Source organism: Notechis scutatus, chromosome 3 (genome assembly GCF_049901735.1).
Source record: "Notechis scutatus isolate UNSWTSFEM ecotype Mainland chromosome 3, rNotScu1.2, whole genome shotgun sequence".
Taxonomy (NCBI): domain Eukaryota; kingdom Metazoa; phylum Chordata; class Lepidosauria; order Squamata; family Elapidae; genus Notechis; species Notechis scutatus.
This window is the reverse complement of record NC_142011.1, coordinates 114904659-114919030: the sequence shown is the minus strand read 5'-3', so window position 1 is coordinate 114919030 and position 14372 is coordinate 114904659. Positions and strand designations below refer to the sequence as shown.

General features: G+C 40.7%; 1 protein-coding gene across 1 annotated transcript in view; it reads right to left on the bottom strand.

Annotated features, from left to right (window-relative positions):
• The window catches only part of RELL2 (RELT like 2), a 46976-nt gene that overhangs the window by 9620 nt on the left and 22984 nt on the right, over positions 1–14372 (bottom strand). The window contains exon 5 of the mRNA XM_026683198.2: positions 13093–13284. Within this exon, the coding sequence (XP_026538983.1) occupies positions 13093–13284 (192 nt within the window). The remainder of the gene's footprint in view (positions 1–13092; positions 13285–14372) is intronic.

The window sequence follows — 14372 nt, the reverse complement described above, 5'->3', positions numbered from 1 at the left end:
CACTTTCTCAAACATCTGCTCAATTCATGTATTATCTTTTATTTCAAACCTTGACCTTTTATTAATATAGCAAAGGTAAAGGTTCCCCTTGCACATACAGGCTAGTTGTTTATGGCCCTAGGGGTGGTGCTTATCTCTGTTACAAAACCAAAGACCCAGAGCTGTCCAAAGATGTCTCCGTAGTCATGTGGCCAGCATGACTAAATGCCGAAGGTTCACAGAACGCTGTTACCTTCCCACCAAAGTGGTCCCTATTTTTCTACTTGCATTTTTACATCTTCAAACTGCTAGGTTGGCAGAAGCTGGGATAAGTAACAGGAGCTCACTCTGTTATGCAGCACTGGAGATTCAAACTGCCAAACTGCCAACTTTTCTGATTGACAAGCTCAGCGTCTTAGACACTGAGCCACTGTGTCCCTATTCAAAATGCATTCATTTCCATCACTTGGAAAATTTAGTTGGAGTGACTAATACAGCAACTGTGGGAAAATGATCATGTAACGTCAGAGTTCTTAATTTTCAGCTGCTCAATGAAGTTAATGTTAACAAGGAAATAGTACGCTATTCAATTCCTATTTTAGTTCAGTTTTCATTAGAAAGAGATAAATTGAATTTTAGGGTGCTAGATGAACTAGCTGATGTACAAATCTTTTATGTATAATCTATCTGGCTGAAGAAGAGCAAATGTTATCACCATCTTTTCATCCTAAAGAAAATGAAAGAGAAGACCAAACAAACTGCAGACTGGTAAATCTTATGCTGAAATTTGGCAGAGAAGATTAAAACTTAGAAACCATCATAGATCTGCCAATAATAAATTTTCTAGAATAATCTTGCCTCACTTTTTGATTGGGTAACATCTTGAATAGGTTTTGGGAGTGTTGTAGACATATCGATATTAGCAAATCATCTGACAAGATCTTAATGACATACCATTCAGGCTGAATGGCAGGATAATTAAATATATACATAACTGCAAAATGCAAAATGCATAAACAGTGTTTGCCAGTGGTTCCTTATCACATTAGAGAGAGAGACTGTGTGGGGTTCCACAAAGAAAGGTTTTGAGTCCTTTTTTCCCTCAATTTTCTTATGAATGAATTTGAAGAATAGGGGCTATTAGGCTACCAAATTTGTAGATTACTCAATGTCAGGTTAGATACATAATATCTCAGAACACAGAAATAAAATTCAGTATGATATCGATATATTAGAAGAATGGGTGAAAGTGAAATAATGAAATAGAATGGTAAGGTCCCTACCTCACCAGCCTTCTCAAGAAAGTAGAATTATTGAAACAAACAGCATTTCAAAAGGAACCAAATAATCTATTTTGTCTTTGTGGAATTCGCATTTTGAGAGTTTAGAGTATAGTTTGGCGGCTCAGAGATTTTTCAGGACTGCCTGGACCAGCTTTATGTGCTCAGCTTTTGTTTCGATATATATCAGAATGTCATCAATATACACCAAAACACCATTATATGGGTGTTCATGCAGCACCTTATTTATCAGCTGCATGAACACTGCAGGGGCCCTTGGAGCCCAAATGGGAGCACATTAAACTGGAAACGTCCCAGTGGGCAGTTAACAGCTGTCTTCCATTCATCCCCCTCCCAAATCCTCACTTGGTAAAAGGCTTCCCACAAGTCCAGCTTAGAAAACATCTTGCCCTTTGAAAGGTGGGCCAGCATGAGGGGCAGGGGTACACATTTTCCATGCACACTGCATTTAGACCCCTGTCGTTGATATATTATTCTCTTTTCCCTTTCCTTTTTAAGTCTATATGAAAGCCATCTTCCCGGTTTATTTGCTTGCTCGAAAAAGGTTTGTTTGGCTGCTTTTAGGTTTTTCACCATTTCTTCACCATTTTCTAATATATTAAATTTATGTTTAACTAAGGACAGTTTTTCTCTAATTTTATTATTTTTGTGGTGTTTTTTGCAACTGAAATTCTAAATTTTTAATTTCTTCCTGCAAGGTATTATGTTGAGTCCACCTCTCTTTATTCTTTTTAGCTGTATAAGATATTATGATTCCGCATATGTAAGCCTTCATGGTGTCCCAAAGATTTTGTGTCAATGTATGTTGCCTAGTATTTTCATTAAAAAATAGTGCTAATTCTTCTTTAAGTTTCAGAATAAATTCTTTATCTTTTAATATTTGTGTATTTAAAATCCATCTTTGTCTTATTTTTTTTCCAACCTCTCCAAGTTATTTTAAGCAGATTGTGGTCTGCCCAAGTGTTTGGTAGTATTTCTATGTCCTCCACTTCTCTTCCTATTTCTCCGTCCATCCAGGCCATGTCAACGTGGGACCATGATTGATGTGGATTAGAATAAAAAGTAAATTATCTTTTATCTGGATTCAGTTGTCTCCAAACATCTAATAGGTTGAGTTCTGAAATCATTTCAAAACCTGTTCTTGGTAATAGTCTACTTCCCCCCCCCAATTTTCTTTTCATTACTGCAGTCTTTTTTGTAATCTACTATTGCATTATAATCTCCTATGATGCATATATTTCTTGGTTCCAATTCAATAATTTTATTGTGTAATTTTTCATAAAACTCTTGTTGATTTTCATTGAGTGCATACATTACTACTAACAAAACTGGTTTTGAGCTATCCACACTTAGATCATCAATATTCTTCCTTTGGGATCCACAAAAATTAACTTCAATTTTATTTCCTCGTTAACATATACCGCTATTCTTTTTTTTTCTGTCTGCTGAAACTGTATATAATTTTCTTAATCTAAATTTTAATCTAAAATTTAGATTAAGAATTTTTTTCTAAATTTCTCTAAATTTCTCAGTCAATATTTCATTTTTGTCTAGCTGTAATGTTTCTGCTAGAATTTTGGCCATCACTAGTTCTAAATTTTCTTCCTTTGTTTCCACAACATTCTGGAACCTAAGGTACGAAGCTGCACAGTTCATCTCTAAGTGGATAAGAGGGTCTTCCATTTCTTTGTTTATTGTTTTCATTTTTTGATCAACCAATTCTATTTTTTTCTGTTTGTTCTGTTCATTTTTCCACATTTTTTATTGTACGTTCATTTTTTCTAATGCTCGCTGTATTGAGCCAACTTTTTCATCTAATTTGAATATATCAGATTTCATTTCACTTTTTAATTTCCCCATTTCTTTAATTTCATTTATTTCAGCTTTCATTTCGCTATGGTTTTTCATCATTGTTTCCTGAAGCTTTATCGTTTCTTGTATCATTAATAGCGTAGTTTGTATATTTGGGTTATTTGGAGCTGTGCTCTGCTTCTCTGTTGTGAGCATCCCTTCAATCATTTTTTGTGTTAAGGGTGAAGCGGCTGCCATTGAGAGTGTTGACATAGGTGTTGTCTTTTTTCTGGCTTTCACCATCGTAATGGTGATGCTCATCATTTCTTTTAATATTTCACTCTGTTTCTCTAAAATACTATATATGTTGTCCCAAATCAACATTCACCAGAATTTTAGAATCATACCCCAAGTTTATCCTTTTCTGGATTTCTATATGTTCATTCCTAAATTTAAGATTTCTATTTTAGTATATCCTATTATAAAATCAATTAATTATCAATATTATTTACAGTACACCTCACTTCTATCTTTTAATCAAGCAGAATTAATTTATATCCTTCTAATCACTTAAATTAAAAGTGTTGTATAGCTGTATATTATAACTCTTATGGGTCACACTTTTTCTATATAAGATCCTTAACAACCCTATAGGATTTTAAATTAATTAATAAAGTCTTCACTTAATATCTATAACAAAGTCTTAGAAGATATATGGATTATATATAATATATATTATAAGACACTTACTCAAATCATCACTGTTGTTTCCAATTCATCAACACATCCCCCCTTACTTCTATTTTAAATTAGAAAATATATATGACTATATAAATATATAGATATAAATATAAGATATAAAGATATAAATATAATATGGACTAATGGAAAAAATTACTTTCTAGATCTCTAATCATAAGTTACTAATTTTATCAATCTCTAAGTTTTATAAAAAAAAATATAAATATAAATATGTTTCTAAAATTGTATAAATAAGCATTAATTCATTAATTCAACTACAATCAAGCAAAAAGCTAATAATCCAATAATTCAGCAGGTATTTCATCCCTCAAAATTGCTTTTCACAAATCAATTCTCTTATCTTGAAAGCAAAATTGCTGAGTAATAACTGTTCTCCTCAATGGACACCAATCGCCTCTGTTACTTCAGCCACTTCCTCTTCTGTTTTTCTCTATCACTGTCACTGTCCAGTATAAGAGCCTAGCAACTGTCTTTTATTTCAACCAAATCCAGCTCTCTTTTTAAATCTAGGAGTCTTTAAAGATCTTCAATATTTTTCCTTTCTTTGTTCGTCTCAATTCTCAAAACTCAGTCCCTTGGGCAAATCCTCCGCTCCCTCACCACTGCCCATTCACCACTTTTTGGGAACTCCAATCAGCTTTCTCCTGCCTCTCTCACTCTCCGCAAATTATGAACCTTCTTTTGAAGCAATCCCTGTTTGTTGCACACAATCTTTGCACCACCAAGTCCAGTCAATGCCATAATCTGTTATTTTAAAGTTTGCTTCCTTCTTTCAGCTGGGCTATCAAGACTTCAGGGCCGCCATTCAGAGATGACAGCCTCTTGTGCATTAGGTTCCAAGGGTTTCTCTTTGTCGCAGGGGCAGTCTCCCTTCGCTGCTGTTCTCCTGGAGTGAGAAACTTTTACTTTTAATTAGATGAAAGCTGTGGGAACCTTTAGTCAGTTTTCACCAGTTGTGTGTCAATTAGGGCAATCGCTGGAATCCTGACATTGTGCCAATATGAAGTATGCAATAACCTGTCTACCGTTCTGTTTTCTATGGGTGCATTACTTGGAACGCTGACACTGGTCTTTTCTTTTGACCTCTGAATTAAGCACTGGGCTTATTTTCAGGGAAACACAATTTCAGGGTGATCAGCCTGGCTAGGTGTCCCCCCAGCACACACACAAGAGCCAGCAAGCACACGAGGAACAACAGCATTCAGCAGCAGCTGCAGTCCGCCAATCACTTGGTCGGTGCACTCTGGGGCTGTGCAGAGTGAAAGCACAGAGTGGAAAGCAGGCAATCCTGAAACACCATGTGAGCTGCAGGGAAGCCAAGAGACATAAAGATGAGCCTCTCGTGGCCCCCGGCCACCGCTCAGCTTGTTGAATGATTGTTTCTCGTTCCAGAACATGATTCTCACCTGAGGGGGGAAGCCTGACAGCTTGGAAGCCATTTTTCTTTGAGGCTTCTGGGCTGTCACATTCAGTGCCTGGGAATTTGGGAGGAGGATTTCAAGGAACGGTGGAAGATTAGCCACAACAACATTCCTTTTTCAGAAAGTCAGGTTTGAGTTTTCCTCAGATGTGCCAATATGACATCTCTAATAAAATGGATCTTTGAGAAGATGACAGTGTCGGAGTCTTTTAATTTGGAGGTTGTTACTTGGAACACTGACATTAACCCAAATTCCTAAATCTTTAACCAACTCCCAGGGAACAGGGGGCTGTCCGGGGTCCTGAGCCCTGAACGCCAACCTGCTAACTGGGTGGTGTGAAGACTCAGGGAAGATAGAAGAGAAGGCAACAGTTGAGGAATGACCCATAGGGATTGACACAGAGTCCCTCAGCAAGACCCTGTACTCTCCCTCTGAAGAAATGGTGTGAGCAATTGAAGCTGATAAGGCGGAACAGTGACAAGGCACCTGACCCAAGGAGCCAGAGTCCTGGAAACTTGGTCAGGTTGACCCAACTCCAGAGATTGGAACCAAGATGAGGCCACCTGAACACTGACCAGGGACCAATCCGATGAGTTCAACCCAAGGTCCTGAGTCAAGGTCAGGCGTTTGGGGTCTGACAATTCCTGGGATTGGAGCCTGCTGCCTCCCTTGCCAGTCATTGACAGGTCTCCCGGAATGATTTGAACATCTTGAGGTGGGCAGTTACTCCCTGCGAGCCCAGGTTGGCCAGCTGAGGTGGTTCCTGACTCAACCTATGTTCACATTCCTGGACCCAAGGTCAGCAAGTGGTTATAGTGCAGTGATGGCATCCTTCTATTCAACCAGAAGAACCATCCCTGTACAGCCAGCCCAACCTGCTGGAGATGGACAGTAGCTGCTGCCAGCGATCAGAAGTCTGCAGAGGCCAGCCCCCCCTCGCCAGCCACTTTAAGCTACCACCAGCAGAGTATATTCTCCCTAGCTGGGCCTTTTATCCAGGCTAGGGGTGGGTTCAATACCAATGGATGCTAGCACCACCAGCTCCTGCCCCACAATCATCTCCTGCCCCACAGCCAACTCCAGCCAGCAGCCAGCTCCAGCCCAGCAGCCAGAAGAACGTGGCCATCAATAGTCTTCACGAGCAGAGGAGGATCTAGCGGACAATGAGGGAGCTGCAAACGCCACATCCATAAAGTTCATTTTGGTCCCAGAGTCCACCAAGTTGTGAGCCAGAATCCTCTGTGGACTAGTGGACAGGAATACTCGGGCTGACAGGATCAAGTGCTGGGGTGGTCCGGGGGGCCACATTCACTGGGCAAGACTCGGTGTTGGTGCACACCTGATCCAAGATTTCCCCTAGATCGGGCTCAAGGCGTTTCCCGATAGGAGTTTCTGTGACTGTGGGGTAGGCCCAGTGGCTGATGCCCCTTGTCGTTTCTTAGGGCAAGATGCAGCCATATGCCCAGGTTCCTCGCAATAGAAACACACACACCCCTGAGTGCTGTCTGTTTTTCTCAGTTACTGATAAATGGGGTTTGGCTGCACCTAATTCCATGGGCTCCTCCAGTGGAGCTGGGGTCTTGCACACAGCTGGGACCACCCGGTTCTCCCGGGAGGCATGGCAATTTTCCCATCTCTGCAACTGAGCATCAATCCAAAGGCAAAGAAGGACCAGCTCATTGAGGGTCGGAGAAACATCGACCCAGACCAATTCATCCTGCAACTCCTCTGTCCACCCATCTTGGAATGCGTCCATGAGAGCAGCTTTGTTTGAGGCTGAATCTTGGCTAAGCAGCCAAAACTCCCTGATATACTCCTGCAGAGAGCGCCGACCCTGCTTCAGGGTCTTCAGACATCAGGTAGCGGTCTGTGTCTTAATGGGGTCCTGATCTATCAACCTGAGGTGTCACAAAGCCCCCTGAAATCATCCAGCAAAGGACTAGCCTGGACTAGCAGTAGTGTGGCCCAGCGAGCCGCAGAGCCGGAGAGAAGGCTAATCATGAACCCCACTTTATCCCAGTCAGCGGGGAACTCTTCCGCTCTCAGGCTGATAAATAGCTGGCATTGTCCCAAGAAAGCAGGAAACATAGCTTGGTTGCTATCAAATTTATCAGGCACAGCCACCCGGCATTTCCTCCAGGGAGGAGGTACAGCAGCGTAAGCTTGGAGCTGAGCCACCTAGGTTGCCAGCAGAGCCACCTGTTGATTAAGCTGAGCGTTCTCCACATGAAGCTGCTCCATCTTAATAGAGGTTTGTTTTTTGGAGGCAGGAAACAAACTGTTCTGTCCTAGACCTCACCAAAAAGCACTCAGTCAATTTTGAGTCCCTGCAAAAATGTCTTTATTTACAATTAATGTGAAATATTTCATTCACAGTCAGCCAACAGCTTGGCAAACAGTCTTGCGAAAGTAGACTAATTATCTCAGACCTTATCAATCCTGGAAATCTGCCCGGTAAATAGTTCCACACTCTCTGTTGGGAAGGGCCATTCACCATCCACCTATGGCCTTGCTCCCACGTCAACCCTGAGTTCTTAATTGTTCCTTTCTTTTAGCAGCTCTGCACGTCGGCAGGCTGGGAACTGGTTCCAACTGCTCCCCAGCCTCAATTCTATCTGAGCCCGAAGGCAGCTGATGACTGCCAGCCTGCCCTGGCCCCATCTCTGCCTCAGATGCAGATCCCTTGTCCAAGCCTTCCTCAGCCTCCAAGACTGGCCCAGGTTCCTCCGCAATCTCTTCACTACTATCCAACTGCTGCCAGCTCCACCAGCCGCTGGCGGGCCACAAGAGCCACAAAACTCTAAGAACTTGTTAGCTGATGCTGTGTCAAGGAAACCCAATGTGACAGCCGGTGAGAGGACATCGCCCACGCCATGGTCCCTAACACACAAAGTGCAGCTCAAGCCACCACTAGGAGTCAAGCCAGATGCCAAACTGTCCCTCTTGAAGAAGAGCTAGCAACAGACCTTAAAGCAGCACTACTAACCAACCCATGGTTCATGGAAAACTGATACACTCTAACCATGAGAGAGGGGTTGGCATGGAAAGGATCCAAGCTCTATGTACCCAACAGTTTAAGGCTGATGGTACTAGAGCGGAGTCATGACTGTTGTCTGGCTGGCTACTTTGGATTCCTAAAGACTCTTCACTTGGCTCGGAGGCAGTTTTGGTGGCCAAAAATGAAAGCAGATGTAGAGGACTATGTAAAAAGTTGTGCCACTTGTGCCACTATGAGATTGAGGCCAAGCCTCCCGGTCTCCTCCAACAAGTGGCCGAAACCTGTTGTCCCTAGGAAGAGATTGCAATGGACTTATAGTGGAGCTTTCTAAAAGTGGGGGACACAAAGTAATTTGGACTGTAATTGATTTATTTTCTAAGCAAGCCCGTTTTGCTGCTTGCTCTGGACTGCCCTCAGCCAAAAAACTAGCCAAGATGTTTGTTAAACAAATATACAGGCTGAATGGAGTACCGTGATGAATAATTTTGGACAGAGGGATTCAGTTCACCACCACGTTCTGGAGGGAGTTCTTGAAGTCCATTGGATCTTCCCAAGGACTTAACTCGTCTTTCCATCCAACTACAAGCAGGGCTGCGGAACATGTGAATGCCCTGGTGCAACAATACATCAAATGTTATGTAAATTACCAGCAAGAAAATTGGGTGGATTTACTGCCGTTTGCAGAAGGGGCTTATAACAATGCAATGCACAGTAGCACTGGTTTAACCCCTTTTCAGGTCATCAATAGCATGGAATTTGTTCCTATGCCAGAACTGCCAAGGGAACAACCCATCTCCATGTCATTAACTGAATGGATGGAGTCATTAAAGAAGAGTTGGGAAAATACCAAAAAAGCGCTAGCGGAAGCAGCAGAAGCATATAAAAAGCAAGCTGATCGGTATTGATTGCTCCAACTCTCTTTTCGGGTGAGAGATCAAGTTTATCTATCAACCAAATACATTAGACTAAAATTACCTAGTAAGAAATTAGGATCTAAATTTTTAGGACCTTTTCCTATAGTGAAAGTGATTAATCCGGTGACTGTACAATTAAGTCTCCCTCGAATATTAGGGAAAATATATCCAGTCTTTTTATTTTTATTTATTTATTTTGATCAATCGCTTACAAGATAATAGGTATAAGTATATACATAGTTATGAATACATGAAAAGGGTACATATAAGAAAAATAAAAGAAACAATAGGACAGGGACGGTAGGCACATTGGTGCACTTATGCACGCCCCCTACAGACCTCTTAGGAAAGAGATGAGGTCAATAGTAGACAGTCTAAGGTTAAAGTTTTTGAGGTTTGGGTAAGAAACCACAGAGTCAGGTAAAGTATTCCAGACATTGACCACTCTGTTGCTGAAGTCGTATTTCCTGCAATCAAGTTTGGTACAGTTAACCTTGAGTTTGTATCTATTGTGTGCTCTTGTGTTGTTATGGTTGAAACTGAAGTATTCATTGACAGGAAAGTCATTGCAATGTATAATTTTATATACCATACTTAGATCAGACTGAAGAAGGCGTAATTCAAGGTTTTCTAGGTCTAGAATTTCAAGTCTGGTGGCATAAGGTATTCTACAACAAATAGAGGAGTGGAGAACTCTTCTTGTGAAATATTTCTGGACTTTCTCAACTGTGCTAATATCAGATACATAATGTGGGTTACAGACTGATGAGCTGTATTCGAGTATTGGTCTAGCAAATGTTTTGTATGCTCTAGTTAGTAGTGTGATATTACCAGAGAAAAAGCTATGTGGCATTAACAACTCTTAATGCCTTTTTGGCTATTGTAGTTACAGTGGGCTCTAGCACTTAGATCATTAGAGATGAGTATTCCAAGGTCCTTTACAGAATATGGATCATCAACAAGGTCTTGACTATTCAGCTTGTATTTTATTTTCTGATTTTTTTTGCCAATATGTAAGATAGAGCATTTATTTGTTGAGATTTGAAGTTGCCATTTGATTGACCATTCTGATACATAGTCAAGATCTTTTTGAGGGGTAGCAGTATTGTCTGTGGTATTGAACAGCTTTACATCATCAGTGAAGAGAATGCAGTTGCTCTTAATGTGATCACAGAGGTCATTTATGTAGAGTATGAAGAGTGTTGGTCCTAGAACACTGCCTTGGGGACACCACTATGGACAGGTACAGAATTTGATAGGACAGTCCCAATTTTGACCATTTGTTGTCTGTTTGACAGGAATGCTTCTATCCAGTTATGCAGTTGTCCAGAGATACCATAAGATTTTAGTTTTAGGAGTAGTTTGTCATGTACCACTGAATCAAAGGCTTTACAGAAGTCTATGTAGATTGCGTCTATTGTTTTGCCCTGATCTAGTTGTGTAGTCCATATGTTTTTGCAGTGTAAGAGTTGCAGATTACAGGATAGTTTTTTTCTGAAACCAAATTGTTTATCAGAGAGTAGGTTGTTTGTCTCTAAGTGGAGGATAATGGATTGGTTAATAATTGATTCCATGACTTTACAGATGACGCAGCATAAGGAGATTGGTCTGTAATTTTCAACTAGGCTGGGGTCTCCCTTTTTGAAGATGGGGATGACCGTAGCTTGTGACCATAGGTTAGGCAAGGAGCTGGTCCTGAAAGATTTTTCAAAGATTATGCTTAGAGGTTCGGTTATGGCAGTGGATAGCTTTTTTAAGAAGTAGGCACATATTCCGTCCGGTCCAATAGATGGAGATGGTTTTAGATTGCGTAGTGCTTTTTCAACATTGTCTTCTGTAAAATCGATATGTATTAGATCATTGTAATTGTCTGTGATTTGGCTAGGAAATACTAGGCATGATCCATTGCTGTTTACAAATACTGAGCCAAAGAATGTGTTAAAGAGGTTGGCTTTAATGGTGTCGTCGTTGCAGTCTTTACCATTAGGTCCTATCAGGGGTGGGATGGACCTTGAGTCTTTTAGTTTGTTGTTTACAAAATTGTAAAAAGCGCGGGTGGAATTGGTGCGTAGAAGGTTTTCCTCTTGTTTAATGTGGTAATTGGTGCATTCAGTCTTTATCTGGTGGCATAAATTTTTGTATCGGCTTTTGAAGTTGGCAATGTGACCAGATTTGTGTTCCGCCAGAGTGATCTCTTTTTGGATTGAAGTTTCCTTATTGTTATGGGTAATCCGTTTTTTTCTGGGTTTTGGAGTTGTTATTGGTACATACATACAGTTTGATGACTCTTTTGACTTCAAGTAAAAATATGTTGTAATGGTCTTCAACAGTATTGCATCCAGTGAATAGAGATTGCCAATCAAGGGATGAGAGATCGTTGTCTATAAGATCATAGTTGCCTTTTTTGAAGTTATAATTGGGGATTATGTCGTTGTGATGATTTTAGTCTTCCATAGTAGTAAAACTGGCTGTCAGCAAGGCCACAGCCAGCAGCACCTCCCAAACCGATTGTGGTACAAGATGAAACCCATTATGAAGTGAAAAAAAATTTAGATTCTAAATTGTACAGAGGCAGATTACAGTATCTGGTTCATTGGAAGGGGTACCCTTTGTCAGAAGCTACTTGGGTTAAAAGCTGAGATGTCAAAGTGGGTGCCCCAGTAAAGCAATTCCATTATAAATTCCCAGACAAGCCAATGGGTCCTCTGGGGGAGGGGAGGAGAGATGGTTATTGCTTGCTGACTGAACTAACCCCCTGATTGTTTCTCATTCCAGGACATGATTCTCACATGAGGGGGGGAAGCCTGTCAGCTTGGAAGCCATTTTTCTTTGAGGCTTCTGGGTTGCCACATTTCAGTGTCTGGGAATTTGGAAGGGGGATTTCAAGAAGTGGTGGAAGATTAGCCACAACAGCATTCCTTTCTCAGAAAGTCAAGGACCTGTTACTCTGCACCTGGAAAGGAGTGCCTGGAGATAATCTCCAGTTGGAACAAAGTAATGATTGGACCATGTGATGAACTACTGGGTACAGGGTTTGGATTTTGGATTCTCTTTGGGCTAGGGAAAACCCAGAAATCTCTGGTTTGGGTTTTCCTTCAGATATGCCAATATGACATCTCTAATAAAACGAATCTCTGAGAAGAGTCTTGGAGACTTTTAATTTGGAGGTTGTTACTTGGAACACTGACATTAGTGACTTTATCAAAGAATGAAATAAGATTGGTTTGGCATGATCTGTTTTTAACAAACCCATGCTGGTTGCTAGTTATGACTTTATTTGCTTCTAGTTGTTTGCAGATCTGTTTTTTGATTATCTTTTCCAGGATCTTCCCAGGTATTGATGTTAGACTGATTGGTCTGTAGTTTCCTGATCTGGTTTTTCCCCCCTTTCTTGAAGATTGAAACCTTTTCCATCTTTTTTCCCAATATGGAAACCTTTTTCATGGAAACCACATTAGTCCTTTTCCAAGCCTCAGGATTTTTCCTGGAGAAATCTTCGAGTCCAAATTCCTGCCCAAGGCAGGAGACCTTATACACATCTCAGACAAATGGCTGTCCATTTTTTTTTTCTTAAAAACCTCCAGCAATGGAGCACCCACAACCCTTGGAAGCAAGCTGTCAGTAAATTTCCCCTTAACTCCAATTGGATGTTTCTTTAATGAGCTTCCACTCATTGAGTTCCTTTAATTTTCTGACAAGATTTCAAAATTGGTTTGCCATTGACTCCTTCCTAGGGCTGAAAAAGAGTGACTTTGTGCCTAAGATAGGACTAAAACACACAGTCTCCCAATTTCTAGTCTTAATTACTATATCAAACTGGCTTTCTTATGCCTTAGAACCTGATACTATTACTCTGCTTGTATTTCATTAGATACTTATTGTGAGTTAATTCAAAACTCTTCTATATAAAGCAAACTAACACCTACCTGCCAACTGAAAATACTGTTGTTTCTCCAGGGTGCATCTTGCTTTTGCTCTCTTTTGACCGGCCCTGACGATGTATGGGAGGTCTCTTTTTCTTGCTGCAATGAATGCAAGGTGCTTGTGCGGAACCTAAGTGCACTGTGTGATGATGAGGAATGCCACCATCTTGGCTGCTGCGATGTGGACATAGAGCACTGGAGAAAATAAAAGACAAAAGCAATCAGTTGGGCCATGTTATATCAGAAATATAACAAAACCCAAAACGTAACTAAAAGTCCTTTAATGCCTTCAACTTGGCTTCACTGTTTAATTGTTCACAGTGGAGGAGTAAACTATTTTCAAAATAACATTCCAAAGGAAGGAAACACAGTTCAAATTCAGAGAGCCGATAACGAACCAAAAACCAAAAACCAACTGCACTGAATAAAGTTCCACAATAGACCAGGATAGATAATTGCCAACTTCAGCGAGATAACCAGGGACAGTCCCTCTCTCTCCCCGCCACCACAATATTTGCTCCATAAGATGCACAGACATTTCCACCCACTTTGGGAGGGGGGGAAGTGCGTTTCATAGACTGAAAAATATGGCATAACATGGAGCCAACACAGAGAAACCTGCACAGGAAGGCAAAATCAGACTTCCACTTAGACTATTTTCAAATTCATGGATACTAAGATATAATCCATGAAACTCAATTCTCTACAAAGTACATCTACTGAGGCCCAAATGAAATAAATAGGAGCTGTACAAGAACATTACACAATTGCTATGCAGCTTTGAAAAGGAAAGCTTCAGGCAACAAAAACATCCTGCACCAACACAATTAACTAGGGCCAACTGAGCCTGACATTCTGTTCTGGCTTTTTATCCTATCTCTAAAAGATGGGCTGCAATATGTTTAACCCACTCTGAGAGACATCTAGCCTAGTCATTCCAATAGAGTGAAAACTACATACATGCATTCAATATGCAGCTGTTCTTACCACTCTTCTCTATCCTAGTAGACCCCATAGGATATGTTCAGGGAGACCTCTCACCCAACCACATTCTTTCTCTGCCTCCTGATTTGAAACAATCAGGAAGAAAATCCTCAATTAGCACTAGTAGCATTTTGGGGGGATTGCAAGACAGATGGCTGGGGAGAGTTTTTAAACTTCCCACCCTATGGCCAGTAATCTCCATTACACTTATGTTAGGTTGAAAATGAATAGTAAGGCAGAATGTATGTCACACACATACATATCTATATACACTCACTATATCATGTGATTTAGTCCTG